We start from the raw sequence: 22,613 nt of genomic DNA, 5'->3' as shown, positions 1-22,613 counted from the left end.
GCACAAGACATGAGACATAGGAAAGAAAAGGGCAATGGTGTCTTTCCCCAAGATTCCGGTGACATCCTTTTGACCCCCTTTCACTTAGGCTTATGGAAATGTGAGTGTCCTAAGCCAGAAGCCTCAAAGAAACTTGGTGAACTCAAGTGCAGTGTCTTCTTTCAGGGCACAGTGACGAAGCTGCAGGAAGCAACCCAGGCGTGGGCGGCTGGCTGCATGCCCTCAACTGTCTTTCATGCAGGGGTGGCCTCTGGCTCACGTCACAAGCATCCACAGTGAAGCTAGAATGAACTTTTCTGAGATTTCCCCTTCTAAGGTGCCTCTGAGTGCTGGCCTCCCATCAGTGAAACTAGTCATCCAGGTTACAAGAGTTGGGCTCCTTCAGAAGAGCTTTGCATAGACTTTAATGTTCTCCAAGGCTGCAGGTGTCTATTCTTACGTTTAAAACATCCAGAGCGTAGGTATTACCCTTCAGCAAAGCTACCGAAAACTCAAAGAAGGAAATGACAGAGTTCTCCTGAATGTGTTTGTGTTTCTAAGCCTAACTAAGAAATAGTACAAGCTAATGTTTTGAGGAGCTCGTTAGAATTTGACTATTTTTCATGAATTTGTCCATTTTTCTTTTCCCGAAAGGAGGAACGTATTAGCCATGTTGTCTTGAACATTCATCCTCTGGACACCCTGAATCTTACTTTTCGTATCAGACCTATTACCAAATAAATATATTCAGCCAAGATAAATTTAAAGTAGACACTGCAAATGTGGAAGTACCAGCTCCCAAGTATCTACAGGCAAATCCTTTCTCAGTAATTTACCAATGCTTTTCAAATTTTGCTGCACATTTGGATAACTTGGGAAGCTTTAAAAAATCATTACACCTAGGCTATACCCCAGGCCAATTAAATCATAATTTCCAGGAGTAAAACCAGGTATAAGTTTTGTTTTCTTTTGTGATGGGGATGGCACCCAGGGCCTTGCACAAGCTAAGCCTGAGCTGCACCCTAACCATGTGTCAGCGTATGTTAAAACTCCTCAGGTAATTTTAACATGCAGCACATCTTGGGATGCCCTGATAACTTATCAATGGTAGTAACAGAAGTAGGAAATAAATATACAGTCAAATATTCTACTCTTTTTCATTCAGTGAGTCTTGGAGCATGTGTAATCTGTAAGACTTCAAGAAAGCCTAAAGTCATTCTTCCACACATATTCATTGAGTGGTATGTGCCAAGCAGTCGATTTTTCACACTGAATTGGACCTAATTTATTTCTCCTTTGGACTAAAGACAACCAGGCCAAGATGGACCTTCTGGAGCTATTCTAGACGTAAAGCATCACTCAGGCATTTCTTAACGAGTCCTAGGCATTGTAGGGGCTCTGTGTGTGTGTGTTGGGGGTGGACAGAGCAGGGTTTTTTTCTGTGTAAATAACTTCATATTTCCGGAAATTCTACTCCATGTCTAGCTGACAGTTTACCCATGCAGGACCAGCTCCTGCTGAAACAAGAGCATGACCCAGCAAGGACTATTGAGGGGACACCAACTCTTGGCTCAGAGTCAAGCTTTGTGGGTCTCATATATACCTTAATGTACTTTGCCTCATTATAATTTTAGATTCATTGATTAGTAAAGTTCGAAAAAACCTTGGAGAAAAGCATCCTGTTTGGCTGGAAGATTCTGTAAAAGTGATGTGACCAGACATGGTTAAACACAGAACCAGCCCATCAATACCAGAGTACCACCATTGCTAGCTCTAGTGGTATCTTCATACAAGAACTGGCTAGCTGTGCCTCCCTCTGTGGACACTGTATTGTATTTAGGATGCCTGCGATGCCTTAAGAAACTATGGTCAGCAGTGCAGAAGGGCTCTTATTGTTTGTTTGTTTTTAAGGATTCCAAACAAAACTCATTTTACAGTGAGGGAATATCAATACATGGTATTTAATTCTTTTTTATATATTTTTTTTACAAATTCTTTAGACTGATTTTTAATGATCCTACCTTCCCAATGTTAAAAATCATGGAACCAAAATATATTCTCAAGCAGCCTTAATTCTTAGACAACAACAACGAAACTGGCAGGTGTTAAGATGTTAATTGGTTTAGGTACCATAATCTGTGCTCCTTCGTCTCCCATTGGTTATAGCTCCCTCTGCTGGCAGCAAAGAGAGGTGATTTGAAGATTTGGATTTTGAATTCTGGTGGTTGCTGGAGTGGCCTATGTTCTTAAAAGATCTCTCTATATAATATGATATATAAATGTGTGTATATTTATATTGTATATAAGCATATATGTTGAAGTGGGTAGATAGGTAGATATGGAGATCATATATTTTCATGTACATTTAACAAATGAAGAAATCAAGTTGGAACATAATTAATACCTTGTCAAAAATCTTGCAATTAATTGCATCAGAGCTGAGACCCACTATGATTTCCTGATTGCAGTTCTTCTAATCCACACGTGATTCCTTGTTTGCATAATCACAAATATATTTTGGTGGACCAGATAGATGTTAATGATTTTGATCAAGAACTTTTAAAAAACACCTCTTTGTAAAAGTTGGGCAATACAACAGTCTAGCAACTGTCACTCCTTGGGTTCAACAAGAGAATGGAGCCCTAATATCTATGGCATTCATGATATATATTGAATAAGTTTTCTCATATGCAGTTAGAATGGTACTGTCCTGGGGAGAATTAAAGAAACCAATCTCTCAAATCACCTTTTCTGTGTTCTGTAGTCTTCAGATAAAGAACCCCAGGTGAGAAAAAAGCTGAAAAGTGAAATTCACTTCCTATTCTAGCATTTTTCCAAGGTAATTAGTTAATGGTTTGATATGTATCCTTCTACATATCCTTTTCTGCATATAAAATCACACATGCATACAGATACTTGGGGTACCATGCAGTATGTGTAAGGAAGTTATAAAAGAACCAGGCAGTCCAAAGGAGAGGTGATAGGTCATGTGAGCCACCGGAAATTAGCAAATGGTTCTCTGTAGAGGAGATCTAGAACTGAGTCTTAAAGGATGAGTAGGTTAGTAAAAACATGTCAGAAGAGCTCTCCAGTTTGGCCAGAGAAAAGGGTATGCACAGCTGGGAAGAGCAGGGTGTGGGAGAGCTGCCCATCTTTGTCCAGTGAAGCTTTGGTGTTGGGTGGGAGCAGAAGTTCTTGAGATGGTCAAAGGAAGACCAAGTAACTAGTGACTTCTCGGTCACACCAGCTGTTTGAACTCTATTCTGGACAACAGGGAGTTAGTGCCAGGGTTCAAGCTGAGAAGTGTGATCAACTCTCTAAATGGAGTAATAGCTCAGGAGATGGCAGAGAGATGGGTTAGGAGGAGAGTGAGACCAGAGGGAAGTAGGGAGGAGAACCATTGACTCCAAGTTGGATGTGATCATTATGAGATGGGGTAATAATGCCTACAGTATAAGATTATTGTTATGTGAAATAACATCTGTGAATGTGCCTATGTTTTACAAATGAAAAGTATTTTTTAATAACCATCTGGCAAATATTTAAATGCTATCACTTTCTCTTGTGACTGACAGTATCCCAAATTTTCTCAGCATTATTTCTTACACTGTGTATGATATGAGGGAAAAAATTCTGACCCCTGAAAGGAGCCAATATTTCTATATACCTATCTATATATCTTTATCTATATATATATCTACCTATATCTATATTTATATATACATATATTTAATTTTTGAGAAAACCATAAGCATTTACTTAGATAAACAGGAGAATTTGCCAAGACATCAGAATATTATTCAGCTATTTTTGAGGCCATTCCAAGCCAGGGAACTGTAACTTATTTGACTTATTTGTGTGTGTGTGTGTGTGTGTGTGTGTGTGTGTGTGTCTGTGTAAAATTTAAACTTTCTGCATTGCTTGGTAAATACCAGAGTGAGATGTGGTGACAGACTACAGTCTTTGCCTGAGATGACCCATGCTATTCCCTTGAGAGAGGCCTTTCCCAGACTGTACTGTGAACCGGAAGCGGCTGAGAGAGGAGGACCGAAAGCTGGCTCATCCACCTGACCTCTGCCTTGAGGTCTTGCGCCCTTGCAGCTCTGCAGGGAGATCCGGTCCCACCACCCCTGCCCTATCCTTCCTGATAGTATGCTTGCCTCCTGTCTATCCCTTCTGATTTTATTTCCTTCCATCTGGTATCCTCACACGGCCTCTCTAACCTGAGTAGCTGAGTAGATGCATTCCCATTTCCAGAAAATGATGATACCAAGAAAAAGTATTTTGTTGCCCTTTTCTTTCTCTGAATATCTCATAATTGCTTCCACAATCCTCTCCCTCCAGATCAATGAACTATAATGGAAGGAGGAAAGAAATAAAACAAAAACAAGAAATGTTGAATTACGATTTCCCTCCCTTCCTTCCTTCCTTCCTTCCTTCCTTCCTTCCTTCCTTCCTTCCTTCCTTCCTTCCTTTCTTTTTTTTGTGTGCATTTTTTCCCCCTCATTTGACACAGGGTTCAAAATTTGTGGATCCATGAACTGTGGAAAATTAGGCTGGAGGGGAAGATGATGTTGCTATCAGTCCGTAGAAGCGTGTGTATTCAGTAGCATGTCCATCCTCTCATCCTGATGTTCCCTTCAGCTGAGGGGCTTTGGAATGGGGCCTACTTGTCCGTTTGGCACTGATTTTTTTTCTTTCTGCATGAATTAATTTAAAAATGATTTCCTGGCTCTGTCTAGGGTTTTCTTGCTTGGCTGTTAGCTATCATGCAGGCAGGCATCTGTATCAATGCCCATTCAGCTTTTCTCTCTCTGCCTAGGTCCACTTCCCTTTATCCATGTCTTCTGTCTATTATTGGGGACTTCAGCAACTGGAGTGCACTCTTCTGTCACGTAAACCATTTACCCTGTATTCATAGATGTGTCAGCTAATGCATACTTCAGGCCTGGTAAATGATAGGTGATGAAAATTAAATGAGATTCTTTTTAATGCCTCAAGTTGCCTTCAGTGGAATTATTATTACCTTAAAGTACATGTGTTTTAGAAGGGCTTGCTGTTTGCGGATGAACATTCCTCATGTATGAAAATCCTCTTGGCCATGCTTTGGGAGGACTGAATGTTGACATAGGGGTTGAGCTATGCAAGTTGACAGAACCTCAATCTTTGATTTTCTTATAACTGACATCTCCACTTCTTCTCTGCCCACTTTTTCTCCATTTTGATGATGGCACTAGCAGTTATGGGCTAATGAGGGGCTCTTTCTAATTATTATTTCTGCACCCTTCTGCATCTGAACACCTCTTCTGTGGTTTGCTTTGACCCATTAGGATCTCACCTGTCTGGATGTTTATAACCAGGTGTCTTGAGAGCATCCACAAGAATCAGTGGTCCAACAAATCTCTGCACCACCAGGAGTAGATATTGTATTGTTAGTGATAAAATGGAAATTTTGACTTTAGGTATTATAATTTTAGATAAATAACTGAATTTACATGAGCTCTTGGATATTCTCATTATAACTTAGTTACTATGGAGTTATAATATAATAGATTTAACAAGAGTTTGGGGCTCAGGACAGACTGAAATCCAATCTCAGCAGAGCAAATTATGAATTACAGGAACCTGGACCCCCAACTTACTCTCTTGGGATCTTTGCCTCCCATTTCTCCCTTCTTTTTCAAAAGTGGGGAAAATAATGACTGTTTTGTAGGGTTGTTGTTGATATTAAATTAAATAGTTAAGTCATGAGGGGGTAGGGTGTAAATCAATGGTAAAGAATGTGCTTAGCATGGTTGAGACCATGGGTTTAGTGTCTAGCACCAAACAAAAACAAAAACTTGGCACAGTCTTGCACATGATTAACACTCAACAAACTTTATATATAACATGGTAAGTAGCATCTAAAGAAAGTTATAAAATTTGTTCATCACAAAGTTGAGATAGTCCCCTAGGAAATTGCATTTATCACAGAGGAGTCACAGTTGAGATGTTTGAGAAAACAATATCAGAGATGTCATCAAGTTTTCCAAACATAAAATGGAAGGATATGAGATCTATAGACTGAGAAGCTTGAATTCAAAGCACGGTTCAATTCTGGAATACAAAGTTAAACAGATGGCTTGTGATCATTTAGTAAAGACAATAGTGTTTTCTAGGAGCTAATATGGGTTTACTAAGAACAAATCTTCCTGAACATCCCATTTCCATTTTAAATAGTCTTATGTGATGTGTAGAGCTGAGGAAAGCCACTTCAGCAAAACATATAATTGATTCCTTATGGATAGGATGGTAAAATATGGGCTGGATAATGGCCCTGTTGGATTTGCCACTAGAGCAATCAAAGCCAGCTGATTGATGTCAGTTATCTTGTTGGGGGTCTCTGGTAGAATACCATGGAGATCTTTCATATAACCTTCCCACTTACAATTTTAATTAGGAATTTGGAGGGACATATATGGGATGGATATGTACCAAATATGCAGATGGCCCAACATTGGGAGGGAAATAAATACAATAAATGAATGGCTAAAGATTCACCATACTGCTGGACACCTGGTATACTGCATGGGACCCAAAAGGATTGAATATAACAGTGCTGATGGTGAAAACTTTAAAGCTCTAAAGTCTGAGTCAGAAAGCAAATCTTGGTTAGAAGCTCAAGGAAAAATGATCTGGTAGTTTAATTGATTCTGGGCTTAAGATTATTCATCCATTTAACAAATAGGTATCAAATACACTATCTGCCATGCCCTTTTCTGGCCATATTTCCATTGGGATCATTCCTTTCAGTTCTGAATATACCATAGTCTGAACAAAGGAGTGACAATAGGACTGAGGGGGAGGATCAACCATATTGCAAGACGGGTCAATGATAAGGAGAGTCAGAGGAGCAATTATAACCCTCAAATATTTACAGAAAGACAATATAAACTTATCCTCTGTTGCGTCTAAGAGTAACTACTAATTACCAGGAGGTCAATTTCTGGTGAATATGAGACAGTCTTCTAGCTGTCACCTGTGTGAGCTCATGGGGGCTAATACTGTCTCCCTTTATGTCTTGGCCACCTAGATTCATAACATATGGGACTGTACCTGGCTCCTGGTGGGCACCCAATGCATATTTGTTGAATGAATAATGAAATGAGGGAATTCAGCCAGGGGAAAGTATTTCTGTAGGATAGATTCTGCCCCATTCTTAGAAATGTACGAATGTTCATGTGGCATTTTGTTAAAACAATCTATGTACTAAAATAATGTTTAAATTTTAAGTTCTGTTTTTGTATACCATAAAGGGTCCTGAGTGTGGAACAAGATAACTGAAAACAGATGTGAGAGGTTAGAATGTTTTCTTAAAAAAAAAGTATATATATATATATATATATATATATATATATATATGTTGTAGATAGACATAACACCCTTATTTTATTTATTTATTTTTATGTGATATTGAAGATCAAACCAGTGACTCATATGTGCTAGGCAAGTTCTCTACCACTGAGCTATAACCCTGGCCCTAGAATGCTTTCTTTTGCCATGTTCTAACACCTCCAAGCTAATTAAAACACTTTTCTTAAAAGACAGTTTAGAGGCCATTTTAGCATTTATTTGAAATTTCTCAAGTGTGCTTCCTTAAATGTTACCCATCCTGGCTCAAGCCCTGTTATTCTCCTGAGACCTTCTCCAAAATACTGACCTATGAGGACTCTGCTTTCTCTGACCTTAAAGGCAATTCTGCAGAACTCAGCATTAATCCTTTTCTCATTGCTTCCTGCTTCTCTCCGTCTGGATGATAATCTTTTTGAAGGCAAAACCTTATTTTATAATTTTCTTGTGCGCTGCCAGACACGAAACAGAAACTCAGTGATTGCTTGATTGCCAGATTGATTGATACATGAGTTAGAGGGATACCATAGTAAGATAGCAACTTTGTAACCAGTGCAAGACTGCTATGAGATGGTCCCTTCTATCTGTAATTCCTCTCTGGAATGCTCTCATGGATTAAAATTAATTTCAAGGTAGCACTCACATAAGTCCTGTCAGGTTGAATAGGCTTGGCTTTATCTATCCTGTGCATCCCATGAGGGGATTGTGGCCTGATTTTGTTAGTCTGCTATTTTGGCTAGGCAGGAGTCAAAGCAGGAGGATCTCGAGTTCAAAGCCAGCCTCAGCAAAAGTGAGGTGTTAAGCAACTCATCGAGACCCTGTCTCTAAATAAAACACAAAATAGGGCTGGGCATGTGGCTCAGAGACTGAGTGCCTCAGCTCAATCCCCGATACCCCCCCACCCACCCCCACACACACACAAATAGACAGGTGGTTAGTGCACAGTTGGTTATGTGGAGTTGAATCTGTATTAACTATTCAACGGCTGAACTCTGGGTTTCAAATAGCCACCTTCTTGACCCAACCTCCAAGAAGAGCCAGAGTTGCAGGTGCCAATCTCTAGCCCAGTTTAGAGGATCACTGAGGGCCTTGTGTAACTAGGGTGATCAGATTCAGTGCATGAAAATAGAGGATGCCCTGATACATTTGAAATTCAGGTAAAAACAATGCAATATTTGGGACAGGCTTATACTAAATATATTTGTTGTTTATTTAGAATTCAAATGTAACTACGTGCTCTGTATTTTATCTAGCAATCCTCTGTGTAATCCCATTCCTCCCGATTTCTGAAAATATACTCTTAATTAGCTATTAATTTGACTGAATAAAAGTACTTGTGCCCATGTGACAATTCTCATGGCAGATATTTTAAATTTCCAAAAAAAGGAAAATCCACATGATGTGTTTTACCTTTTGTGGTCATATTCTTTCGAGTATATCTGATAATGGTAATGCCACAAATGTCTAGGATCTTGGTGGTCCCCAATTAAGCTCTCTTGGTTTCCTTAGTGACAGTTTATTTGATATATTGCCATAATTCATTGCTGATACCATTTTACTCAGGTCATACAGTAACTACTACTGACAAATAAAGAACTATGTGCTCTGCATGGCAATCAGATGAAATGTGAATTTAGTGTAATTATTTCAGCTCCTACAAAACAACTGCATTAATTAATAAGAAATCAAAGAAACACATTGCCACTTTTAGTTCATTATCTTGTTCTCTTCTTTCAACTCAAAGGCAAGCTAATATGTGTATTTTTAAAATATTTTTTAGTTGTAGATGGACACAATATCTTTATTATTTAATTTTATGTAGTGCTGAGGATCAAACCCAGGGCCTCACACCTGCGAGGCAAATGCTCTACCACTGAGCTACAGCCCCAGCCCCATATGTGTATTTTTTTTATTCTAGTTTATAAACTTTTTTTTCAGAGTAAGACATCTCACACTTGGGAAAACTGCTTCCATTTTCTGTGATGAGATACCTAATGTTGTTCCTTGCTATTTAGTGGCAACAACCTTTAAATATCATTCGTTCATTCTGTAAATGTTGATTAAGCAGGTCTGTGCTAGGTGCAAGGGGGAAACAGCCTGAATAATGTAGTCTCTGCTTTCAAGGGGTTCATGAGATTCTGTGTGTTATGTGCTTGATTTTAAATGGTTCAGCAGTCATTTCAGTGATGGGCTGGTTCATGGTAAGAACTCATTAGCTCAGTGGGTAATGAAATGATTCTTCTCTCAAATGCATTAAATAAATATAGCACTTTATGTTCTGAGTAGAAACTACTCTTGATGCATAGTATAGTAAACCAGTACCATACAAAACCATATTTTGTATGGTACTGGTCTACTTCACCTGGGAACTGAATTGACATGTGGTGTTGTGGTAAACCTGAACCTCAATGAAAGGATCAAGCTGGTTTTCTTTTGCCTACACTGGATCCATGAACCTGACCTTGAAACTGTTCCCTGGGACACAGAGGCTATTATGGGAGATGGATATGCATACAATTGACAGTTCAAACTGGTCTCTGATGGATGGCATTTTTCTAGGGGATAGGATTAAGGCTCTTTCCTTCTCCTGGGTTGCTTCAGGTAGGACTTTGCTGCTTAGAGGGTGATCCTCCGCCCGGCAACATCCTCACTTGCATCTCTGGGGGGAACTGGTGAGAAATGCAAATGCCAAGGCCCCACCCTAGACCCACTGAATCAATATCTACATTGTAACCCACAGGACGCTCCTTGGTACACTGAAGTTTGAGAATTACTGGTCCAATACAGTATTTTCAAGCTTCATTTTGTGTATACATGTGGTCTGAGGATCTTATTAAAACAGATTTCTGGGCTATACCTTCGGAGATTCTGATTCTGTATCACCCAGGTGGGGCTGACAATTTGGATTTCTACCCAGTTCCCAGGAGATTCTGGGACTGCTTGTTGGCAACCATATTTTGTATGGTACTGGTCTACTTTACCTGGGAACTGAATTGACATGTGGCGGTGTGGTAAACATGAACCCCAATGAAGGATCAAGCTGGTTTTCTTTTGCCTACATTGGATCCATGAACCTGACCTTGAAACTGTTCCCTGGAACACAGAGGCTATTATGGGAGATGGACATGCATACAATTGACAGTTCAGACTGGTCATGGAAGGCATTGTGAGACAGCAGAAGATGGAGCAGTTAGATTCCACGGTGAGGAGCTCAGCCATTTAAGCTGGGCCCTGCAAGATAATAGGGTGTTGAGATATTTGGCCTATGGCGATACACAGGGAGCAGGAATAGTTAAATTATTGCTAGATTTTAGTGTCTAGAGACTCAGGAATGAAGAGGAGCAGAGATTAAAGGAGGACTGTTGAGAGAAAGAGTCTGAAAAAAGTTTGGGGACAAGTCTTACATGTGTCGTTCAGGACTTTGATTCTGTCTTAGAACTTTTTGCTATAATGACATCTGTGTTTAAAAGATTTCATGTCCAATTGTACTTACCAGGGTGCTTTCTTTTTTCTTCTAGGATTAAGCATGAAAACATAGTTGCCCTGGAAGACATTTATGAAAGCCCAAATCACCTGTACTTGGTCATGCAGCTGTAAGTACCTTGTTTAATTGATGAGTGCAAACAGGATTGTAAACACCAGTGTTGAAATAAATGGATGCAGTGGACTGGGAGAGACAGGAGGGAGTGGTGAGGCCTGTGGGGCACCAGAGAAGCCTGGACATGTCTGGAGACTGTGTTCTGCACACGGAGGTCCACAGGCCTCCCTGGGACTAGTCTGCCTCTGCTAGGTTAGAGTGGAGATCCTGCTGTGGGGTCCCATGTTACCATTGCTGGGTGTCTCCGTTGCTTTCTAATGTGCTAGGTCCAAGAGCTACTGCCTGAAGACACTCCTCTGTGGGGTACACTTTGCTCCTATCTCTAGAAAACTCCTACCCAGGGATGCTGGGGGAGGGATGCAGATGGCAGCTGTGTACTCTGTCCCCTCCCTCAAATTAGGGCACTATCGCCCACATTCGATTACCTCTGCATTCCGGGAAAACTGGAGATGACCAGAAGGGAGGAAGTAATCAACAGAATATTCAGATAGAAACTTTATTTGAAGTGTATTTATTTATTTTTTAAAGATGAAACTGGCCTCTCCACTCACATAAACACTTTAAGTGTTATGATCTGGAACTATCCCAGGACATTTACTAGAATTAAGTGATGGAAAGTAAAACAGGATATTGTGCTTGAGCCAGGATGTGAGAAAATAAATTTTGGAACACTGCCTTATTGAGCTCTATGACTGAAGAGGATTTTTGATGAAGATCAAAATATATACTTAATTTCATTAATTTATTAATTGAATTGCCAAAGGTACGTGGAAGAATTGATGTTTAAGCTGACAGTTTTTAGTTTTCATGTATTCTTCTCTTCCTTATGAATGTTTAAACAACATGTTAAGTTGGGATCATGTTGGGATACAAGTGCTCATTGCTACATTATTTTATTACTATTATTTGGGTGGTGCTGGGGATTGAACCCAGGACCTAGCACATGCTAGGTAAGTGCTTTACCACTAAGCTACACCCCCCAGCCCTTTTATTTATTTTATTTAGTTTTTGGTACTGGAGTTTGAACTCGGGGGTGTTTTACCACTGAGCTACATCCTCAATCCTTTTTGTTTTGAGGCAAGTTCTCCCCAAGTTGCTTAAAGCCTTGCTAAATTGCCGAGACTAGCCTTGAATTTGTAATCTCTCTGCCTCATCCTCCAGAGTAGCTGAGATTACCAGTGTGTGCCACTATGCCCAACTTCTTTCTATTTTATTTTTAAATTTTGAGACATGATCTCACTAAGTTACCCAAGCCGGCCTTGAACATTCAATCTTCCTGCTTCAGCCTCCTCAGTCACTGGGATTATGGGCCTGTGCCACCACACCCAGTTTATCACTCCATTTATTATCTGCAAAATATTTCAGTAGATTATGACTTTGTGTAAATAGTTTTTAAGTGTCCAATTGGGAATCATATGCCTGATTTTTCTCTGGAGACTATTAAGCTGTTAAGTGATGGGTTCAATGTTAACCCTCTGATTACCTAAGTATAATTTTTCCTAATCCCATGTTTTCTGTTTTATGATTTGCCATATTTCTGTTTTTTCCTAGAGAGCAATTTCCAGTAAGTTTTTTTCCCAAATTTGGGAACACATCCTGGAAGCTCATATGACTTTATTTTATTATAGAGTCTACTCTTTAAAGATTTAAGTGAGCTGGTCATGGTGGTACTTGCCTGTAATTTTATTTTATGAAATCAAGTCCAGGAGACTGAGGCAGGAGGATCACAAGTTTGAGGCCAGCCTGGACAACTTAGGGAGACCCTGTCTCAAAATAAAAGGGCTGGGGTAGAACACCATTGTCAATCCCTAGCACCTTAAAAATACACACACACACACACACACACACACACACACACATATCACCTAATAAGAAGAATATGACATTTCAGTAATAAGCAAAAATGCCACAAAATCTGTGTATTTAAGTGTGTACTTTTTTATTGGTAATGCATAAAGTAAAGTACTAATACTTGAATCCAAAGTTAAATATATTTACTTGCTTTACTTTTGAGTGTATGGAAATATACTGAATATCAGTTAAAATACCCCAAATACAAAAATCTCAGTTCTGCCTCTCACTAACTAGGTGAATTTGGGCAAATGGCTGGGGTCTCTCTGCATACCAGTTTCCATCATGGGAAAAAGTGGAGATAATAATAATATTTACATTAGAGAACTGTAGTGAGTAGTGAATGTGAAAATGTGTGGAAAACTGTCACAAAGAGTGGGTCCTCAGCACATGCTGGTTTCTTTATGGACATGTGTATCATGTTGTCCGGATGTCTCTGCAGATGGTCTTTAATTTTATAAGATCAAGTCCAAGTAGATTTAAATTTGCCTGTCTAAGCAACTTGGTCGTACGCTTACCAGCAGAAGCGTATGTAAAGAAGCAGCCCACGAGAGCATCAGAGTGTGTGGAATGTAGCCAACCTTAGCTCAAAGCTTGGAAACCGTATTGGTGGCACAGCTGTCCCCACCCCCACCTCCTGAATTTCTACCAAGGACATCATCATCCCTCTTTTGGAGTTAGAGAAGACCTGGTTAATATGAACCACACTCAGAATTTGTGGGAATCCAGAGAGCAGTTAGGCTGGAACTAAGGTTTGGTGGGCACTGGATGAGATTTGTTAGGTAAATCAATCAACAAAATCCTGACCTAGCAGCAATGAATGTTTGAACCACCTAAGGAAAAAAAATGTATACACACAAATAAGCAACTAGAAACACTATTTACACAAACACTGGATATGCTCATTACAAAATGTTAACTTGTATTGATGCATATTTCTTTGGTTTCCATTACTTTTTAAAAGATCAGCTTTATACAGGTATAATTCACATTCAATATTCTGCATCCATTTAAATTGGACAGTTCAGGAATGAAGAGATAAACTCTGGTCCATAAACCCACTATCATAATCAAGATACAGAAGATTTCTGTTACCTCCAAAAGATTGCTTGTGGTTTTTGAAGTTTTTCTTCCTTTGCCATAATCCAATCAGTGACCACCTTCCACTCACTAGAAATGACTAGAAATCGAGTCGTATAGTATGTCCCTGTTTGTGTCTGGCTTATTTCACTCATGATTTTGACAATCATTCGTGTAGCATGTCCGTGGTACCTCATTCCTTTTTATCACTGAGTTATATTCTGGTTTAGATACTCCCTCTTTTATTCACTTTTCTAAAGTAGCCATTTGGATGGTTTTCAGTTTGGGGACTATTATGAATAAAGCCGCTATGAACATTCATGCACAAATTTTTATGTTGTGGATGTATGTTTGGGCATAATGGGTGGGTTACAAGGTAAGTATTGTGTTTACCATTTTAAGAAATGCCAACTTTTGTTTTTTGGCAAGAGGTGTTTGTAGATTTCTATTGCTTACATTATTGCTAACTTTTGAAGTTTTTAGTGTTCTATTTTATCCATTTTGATGGGTGTGTCATGGTATCTCAGAATCTCAAAATGGTTTTAATTTGTCTTTCCCTGGTGATTAATTATGATGATTAGCTTTTTATGCCTTGATTGGTCATTTGTACATCTTTTTTTTAAGAGAGAGAGAGATTTTTTTTTAATATTCATTTTTTAGTTTTCGGTGAGCACAACATCTTTGTTTGTATGTGGTGCTGAGGATCGAACCCTGGCCACACACATGCCAGGCGAGCGCGCTACCGCTTGAGCCACATCCCCAGCCCTGTACATCTTTTTAAATAGAAAATTATTTCAAAACTTTCCCCCAGTCTCTATTGGATTATCATTTATTATTGGGCTTTAGGTGTTCTTTGTATATTCTATCCTTTGTCAGATATGTGTAATATAAATGTTTTCTCCCATTTTGTAGCTTGCTTGGAATCATACAATATACCATCTTTTGTGACCTGCTTCTTTGAATTAACTTAAATGTTTTCAAGGTTCATCCGTGTAGCATATATCAGGGCTATATTCCTTTTTATTGCCAAATAATATCTCATTATATAGAAACACTGCATTTCATGTATCAGCTCATTGGTTAGTAAAGATTTAGTTTATTTGACTGTTAGAAATAATGATGTGAGGCCTGTTTGTATACAGATTTTCATTTCCTTTGGGCACATGCTTAGGTATGGAATTGCTGGATTAAATGATAAATATGTGTTTAACATTTTAAGGGCTATTTTCCAAAATGACTGTCCTGTTTTACAAGTCCTGGGCCTTGGATGAGGATCCGACTTTCTCCAGCCACACCAGACTTGCTATTGTCTGTCTTTGATGTTAGCCATCTATGGGTGTGAACTAGTACCTCTTGGTTTGATTTAACTGGTGCCTACTGTTTTTTGTGTGTGCTTATTGGCTGCTAGTGTGCCTTTCTTGCAGAAATACCTATTCAGATTCCTTATCCATTTTTAAATTAAGTAACTTTTTATTGTTGTGTTCTAAGACTTCTTCAGAGTGTCTATAAATCCTTTATCGGATATGGGATTTACAGAGATTTTTCTCTTATTCTTTGTCTTTTTACTTTTTGATAGTATCATTTGCAGCACCAAAATTTTTAATTTTGATATTGTCTATTTTTTCTTTCATTGCTTATGCTCTTTGCTGTCATATCTAAGAAACTGTTGCCTTAATGATACCTTTTGAATAGGGAAAGTTTTAGTCGTGATAAAGTTCAATTTGTTTTTTCTAATGATTTCTTTTTTGTGTCTGTATGAGGTTTTTACCTAACCCAAGTTACAAATTGTGTTTCTTTTAGAAAGTTTATAGTTTTAACTTTTCCACTTAGATATATTACAAAATATTTCTGGTTAATTTTTATGGTGAGATAAGGATGATGTTGATTTTCGTTTTTTCTGTAGGGAGGTCCAATTTTTAGAGTTATCTATTGCAAAGACTTATTTTCCTGGTTAATTGCCTTGGTACCTTTGGAAGAAATCAGCTGACCACATACGGCTGGTTAATTTCTGTAGTTATTCTGGTCTATTACTCTATATATCTCTTATTACCATACTTTCTTATTTATAGTAGCTTTATGGTAAGTCTTGAAATCAGGTAGTGTATGTCCTCCAACCTTGTTATTCTTTCTTAAAATAGCTTTGGCATTCTTAAAATAAATTGTCTCTATTTTCATATAGATTTTTACAATCAACTTTTAAAAAATGCTTGTTAGAATTTCATTTGGGATTACACTGAATCTGTATTTCAGTTTGGGAACAATTGAAAGCTTAAAAAAAATTAAGCTTCCGGTTAATAAACATCAGATCTCGATTTAGATCTTTTATTACTCTCCATCATGTTTTATAATTTTCAGCATGAAGGCCTTCCATATCTTTGTTCAGTTTATTCTGAAATATTCTGAAATATTCAATATTTCAATTTGTTGATTCAATATTTTGTATTTCAATATTTGTATTCAATATTTCATTTTGTTGATCCTATTTTAAGTGAATTCTATTTCATTTTTCTAGTCGCTTGCTGCTATTATATAAAATGCAATTGGTTTTTGTGCTAAATTCACTTATGAGTTCTAGTAGTTGTTTTTTTGTGTGTATTTATTTTCCATGGAAACAATCATGTCATCACAATGTACATTAATTCTAGTTAGTCCCCAACAGAATTGGTAAAACTTTTAACAGTTTGGTTTAAAATATAAGTATATCTTAATGTCATAGTTATGTCTTTAAAATATTTTGTTAGGGGTTGTGTTTGTGGCTCAGCTCACCTAGCACGTGCAAGGCCCTGGGTTCAATTCTCAGCACCACATAAAAATAAGTAAACAAAATAAAGATATTGTGTCCAACTACAGCTAAAAAAATAAATATTTTTTAAAAATAAAGTATTTTGTCAGTTCAGAAATAAATTGAAATGAACGTCTCTTATTCCTTCCTCTTTTCCATTAATGATCTAAATTAGTGAGATTTATAAAAAGAAATGATAAAAAAAGAAGAAGTAAAGAAAAGAAATTAAAAGAAAAAAAACAATGAGAGAAAACCCTAATGTATCAAAATCTACTACTATTGGGAAAATCATTGGTTTGGTTTGAGGGTTTTGTGGGCTGTGTAATTGTTTTTGTTATTGTATTTTGGTTTTTGTTTGGCAAGACTCAACAGTTTTGTTTCCAAGAATCCATTTTTCTGGTGGTAGTGGTGGGGTCTGGGACAGTAGAAAATATTTTTTTGTTGTTTTGATTGCTTATTTATGTTTGCTCTTGTTTTTATTTTTGGAGAGCTTAGAAAGTCTTTGATTTCTAAATACTTAGGATGTAACATTTTAGGGGAGTATATTTTGCAATATTTGTGCCTGTCAGGTTTTGGGTTTCCTAGGAAACGTTAATTGGAACACTGAAGCTCAAATATAATAGAGGATGCTCAGCACCCTAATTTTATTACTTTTTAAATTGCTGTTTTGATTCTGAGTATTGCAGCATATTTGTCTCTATGAGGAAAAAGAGACTTGACTGTTTATAGAGGTCTACACTCAAATTTTATTTGGGGTTTTCAACAACTAACTTTTTTCAAAGACTACCTTTTTTTCAAAATGCTATTTTTTTTTGGAACATTTCTCCTTTAGACAGTAGGAAGGTCAGTATGATACTGAGATCAGTTATAGATGAAAAGTCACTTTGTTTTGAGTTTATTTCAAATGTTACATTGCTTGTGGAATATCAGTCCATGTATTTAGAGATAATGAAGGACACCCCTTAACTCCTGCCCTTTCACATCTATAATAGCTTGAGCAGGAAAATAAACAAAGTTGAAATAATTGAAAAGATGCATCAGAAATACATTCTTTTTTAAACAATAGATTATATTGCTATTGAACTAATTTTTATATGTGGTTAACTTGAATTTCTATCTCCTCTCTGGAACTCTAGGCTGTTATATCCAACAGTCTACTCGGTGGTTCTACTTGGCTGAGTAAGAAACATCACTCACTTATCATATCCAAAGTAAATTTGAATTTTTTTTTTTTACAAAATCTGCTTCTCCTGATGCCTGTCTCATCTTAGCAAGTGATGGCTATGTTCTTCTGGTTCTTGAGCCAAAAACCTGGTGTCGATTCTTATCCTTTTCTCTTACACCCAATAAACCCATTGGCAAATCTAGTGGTCACCAACTTCATGATTTAGAGCAAATCCCATTGCTTCTCATCTTCTCCACGGCTACCACCCTGGCCCAAGCCTTCATCATGTAGAAGACCTGCTCCTCCCCCAAGCCCTCTCCACGGTGCTCTTTCTCCTGGTGTGTTAGCCAGACCTTTCTCTGCCTTTGTTAAACTCTCTTATTGGCAGCCCATCTCAGCCAAAGACTAGTCCTCACTGGGCTCCAGGGCTCCGTCTGTCCTGGCTCCTGGGAACCCCCCAGACCTTCTTTCCCACTTCTCTCTCGCTCTTCCATCCAGCTGCAGCCAGACTGGCTTCTTGCTGTTCCTCAAGAATGCTGGGCTGGCACCCCCATGGAGCCTCTGTTCCCGCTCTACTCTCTGCCGGGAAAACTGCCCCTTACAAATCTTAGTGCTCTCCGAATGAAGGAAATGCTAGAATTTCTGCCAGATGTCACCTTGTCATTGACATATACCCCCAGCCCTCCTGAATAAAAGAGCCATGGCTTCCTCCATTTTCCTGCCACACACACCTCCATTCCCTGTCCCCATCCTCAACTTGATCTATCTCCATAGCACTGTCGCCATCTTAGAAAAGGTAACCCGGGCTTTGTTGTCTGCTAGATAACTGCTCACACCTTACAGTATGTACTTGATAACTATTTACTCTATTAATAAAGATCACATAGAAAGTAATAATGGTTAGTACGTATTTGTTTCCTCATGTATCTTTACAACACACCTAGGAGTCTGTATTATCCTATTTTTTCATGAAGAATCTGATCAAAGAGGTTGGGACATCCACTCTGCCCAGTGCACACTCTTGACCAGTGTGATATAATACCAGATAGCCCTTTCTAGGAAGAAAATTCTTTTAGGGAATTTTTTTGTGGGAGCGGGTGGATGGGTGCTAGGGGTTGAACCTAAACTAGGGGCATTTTACCATTGAGCTACATCCCTAGCCCTTTTTATTTTTAGATGGTCTTGTTGAGTTGTCCAGGCTGGCTTTCAATTTGTGATCTTCCTGCCTCAGCCTCCCAAGCTGCTGGCATTATAGGCTGGTGTCATTGTACCTGGCTTGTAGGTATTATTAATGTGAACAGTGCAGTTTACCTGGAAAACTTGATTAATTGTGATTTAGTAAGTATTCCAAAAGCAAAGATAACTAGAAAATATTCTAGTTTATAGTGGTTTGTGAGGAAAAATAATTTTCTCATTAGCATCATAGGAATTCACTAGAACAATTTCATTCCATGAACAAGAGTTATTAAATTTCTTACTTAAATAATATTTTCAATTAGTGAATGAATGGATGGGTGCCTTTTTTCATTGTTGTGATTTGTTACATGGTGCTTATTCCATGTAAGATACAAATATTTTAAATATTTCATTGCTTCCATGATAGTATTCAAATACGTACATCCAGTCACCTGCTGAGCTTGAAAAATGAAGAATTAAACTCATGTTGTTTAAAGAATGTTAATTTCGTTCCCAAGTAACCCAAGACATAAAAATATATGCAGCTCCAAGAGGAAATATGGTTTATGTTCTCTGTTGGCTTGTGCAAGACGCTGTTTGAACAGTTCCCTGGTTGGGAGGTCTCTGGTGTTAGCTGTCTTGGGATTATTGTATTCACAATTTATACACTGTGTTCCCAGAAACATTTTTAATTAGAACACAAATTATTACTGTCAATAGAAAGCCAAGTAACCAAGCGTCATCACGAAGACAGAAGTCTCTGAATGTAACACCTTAATGTATTTACATGTAAATTAACAAAATCTTATCATTGTTCACCATGGACACCAATGGAAAGCCTAGAGTTCCCGTGGTTTCTGGTCAGTGTTAAGTTGGCGGGAAGGAGGTTGGGGGACACTAGCAAGCACAACTAGTCCTCTAAGGAGCTGTCTTTCTAGAAGAGAGAATATAGGCCACAGTGAATGCTTTCTTTGAGGATTCTTCAGGGTCCTCTGAGGGGACGCCCCCTGAAACAGAGACTATTAAGTTATCCAGGTGGATATTTTGGTGAGGTGAGGGGCTCCTGACCAAAGGACTGGGACAAAGAGGCATTGAGGAGCTGGGATGGGACAAAGAGCACAGTCTGTGAGGGATCCCCATCTGAGAGAGTTCCATTTGGGAGGGTCTTCTTCTGTAAGGGACCCCATCTGTGAAGGTTCCGTTTGTGAGGGTCTTTTCTATTTCAGAAGGTCTCCATCTAGAAGGGTCTCCATCTGGGAGGACTCAGTTGGTGAAGGATTTACTCCATGAAGGGCTTTTGAGTTCAGTTCGGCTGTGTGACATCCTGGCAGGAGCCATATCTGGAGATACTGCAGAAGCCAATTCAGTGCTTCTGGCTAATGCTGCTGCTCTTTCACTCTCCTGGCTAAATACTCAATATGCTTTGTTATTTATTTATTTTGTCCACTGGAAATCCTACTAAGACATAAAGGGCTAAGAGAAGTAAACAGATGAAGAAAGAAAACTGAGGCTCAGTGTCATCATGAACCAGTGATACCAGGATCAGCTTCATGAAGCTGCCCATACGGTCATGCTTTTGGATGGAGAGCCTTCATCTTTTTCAGTGTTAAGCTTTTACACTCATAAATTTCCTCTGAATCCTGCTTTTGCTGTACTTTAAAGGTTTTGATATGTCATTTGTCTCAAAATATTTACTAATTTCCTTTTGACTACTTCTTTGGCCCATTGGTGTTTAAGATGGTGCTGATTGAATTTCCTCCTATTTGTGAATTTCCACATTCCTTCTGCTACTGATTCCTGGTTTCCTTCCATTGTGATCAGAGAATATGCTTTGTGTGACTTCAGTCTTTTTAAGTTTGTTAAAACTTGTCTTGTGACCTAACGTGTGGTTTCTCCTGGAGAAAGTCTCATGTGAACTTGAGAAAGATGTGTTTCTCTGTTGCTGGTGGAGTGACAGCTCTCTCTGTGTCTGTTAGACCCTCTTGGCCCATAGCATTGTTCAAGTCCTCTGTTTCTTTTGTGATCTTTTCTTTGGTTGTCCATTGAAAGTGGTGTATTGAGGTTACCTACTATTCAGAGGTGTCTATTTCTCCATTCAATTCTGTCAATGCTTGTTTCATATATTTGGTGGCTCTGATGTCTGTGGCTTGTATGTTTATAATTATTATATCTCTTCTTGGTGAATTAGCCCTTTCACAGATATACATAGTCTTTCTTTGTCTAGAGGTTTTATAATCATGTTTTTAATACATTTTTTGCTTAAACATTTTCACGATATTTTTCTAAACATCCAATTACCAAATTTAATCCAGTTTGAGTGGCACAGAACCTCTTTCATTAAACATCTGGTGAGTTCTTCAAAGTATGTATAACTTTTAAATTCCATAATTTTTTTTCCCTGTGCTGGGAATTAAACCTGTGACCTCATGTATGCTAGGCAAGCATTCTATCACTAAGCTACACCCCCTCCCCAATTTTCATACATTCCATGAACAATATTTAAAGTTTTGAAAGTAATTTCTGGTCATAAAATCTGTAAAAGTACATTAAGGAGAAGAACCAGGCTTAGAATATAAAGCATCAATTGCAGAAATTATCCATTTCCTCATTTATGGATTGCACAGATATTTACTAGATTTAGAGATTTCAATTTAATATTTGAAAGTCAGCAAGCTCAGATTGTTAGATAAAAATAAAGACCTCTTATTATGAGTCTTCATTGCTTCTCTTTTTCCTAGTAGATTAAAAACTTAGAGCTTGTGGAAAGAACTCCTTTACAGTAAAAAAAAAAAAAAAATGCAGAATATACCTGATTAGACATTCTAGTTTGATGTATTTCCAGACTGCAATTCTGTTTGATGACTTAATCAAAGAAATAGCGCTCTGCTCCAAAGAAACCATGCCCTGCAAATGCCATGTGTGAATTCCTGCCTTGGAATTTCTCTAATTTCTATAATGCTCCTTGACTCCTTTCAAGCATCCAGACCCTCTCTTTTCTGTTAAAGCATTGAAGGTACCACTTGCCCTGACTTCTTAATGCCCTTCTGCCATGAGCACCACATATGCATCCAGTGTCATAATCAGATCAGGGTATTTGGCGTGTCCGTCATCTCAAACATTTCTCACTTGGGAGATTTTATCAGCCATCTGGAAAGAGATTTTGGGGGAACTCTTACAAGGTTTATTTAAGAAATTGATTTAGCTGTATTGTAAGTGGAAAGAGCACTGGATCAAAGGAGGGAGCCACTGACTCGGGACTCCCTTCTGTCTTTGATGAGATCTTTTATTCGGTGCCTGGCCTCTGTGAAACAGAGGGGGTTTTATTGTTGTTCTGTTTGTTTGTTATGAGACAAGCTTGAGGTCCCAGGTTTAAAATACCATGGATCTCATGTGTCTTTTGCTGTCCCTGTGTTCTTACCGTAAATCTGCATGAAACAAGTATAGTTGTTAGAAATCCAGTTGGTGGGTTTTCTGCATTTGCTAGGGAAGTCTTTTCAGCTCCTGAGATGGTTTTCAAAATCTCATCTCCTTGAATCTGTGGAACCTTATGAACAGTGCATTTTGGTGATGCTGGGGTGCGGCAGCCCCTGGAA

General features: G+C 38.4%; 1 protein-coding gene across 3 annotated transcripts in view; it reads left to right on the top strand.

The window, feature by feature from the left end:
• Camk1d (calcium/calmodulin dependent protein kinase ID) overlaps positions 1–22,613 on the top strand; it is a 387,368-nt gene that overhangs the window by 242,386 nt on the left and 122,369 nt on the right. For 2 of the 3 annotated variants that reach the window (XM_026408566.2, XM_026408565.2), the window contains exon 3: positions 10,887–10,961. The exons of the other annotated variant lie outside the window; for it this stretch is intronic. In XM_026408566.2, coding sequence (XP_026264351.1) covers positions 10,887–10,961 — 75 coding nt within the window. The remainder of the gene's footprint in view (positions 1–10,886; positions 10,962–22,613) is intronic. 3 annotated transcript variants of the gene reach the window in all.

This window comes from Urocitellus parryii, chromosome 9 (assembly GCF_045843805.1).
Source record: "Urocitellus parryii isolate mUroPar1 chromosome 9, mUroPar1.hap1, whole genome shotgun sequence".
In the NCBI taxonomy this organism is placed as follows: domain Eukaryota; kingdom Metazoa; phylum Chordata; class Mammalia; order Rodentia; family Sciuridae; genus Urocitellus; species Urocitellus parryii.
This window is presented reverse-complemented; position numbering and strand designations above follow the sequence as displayed.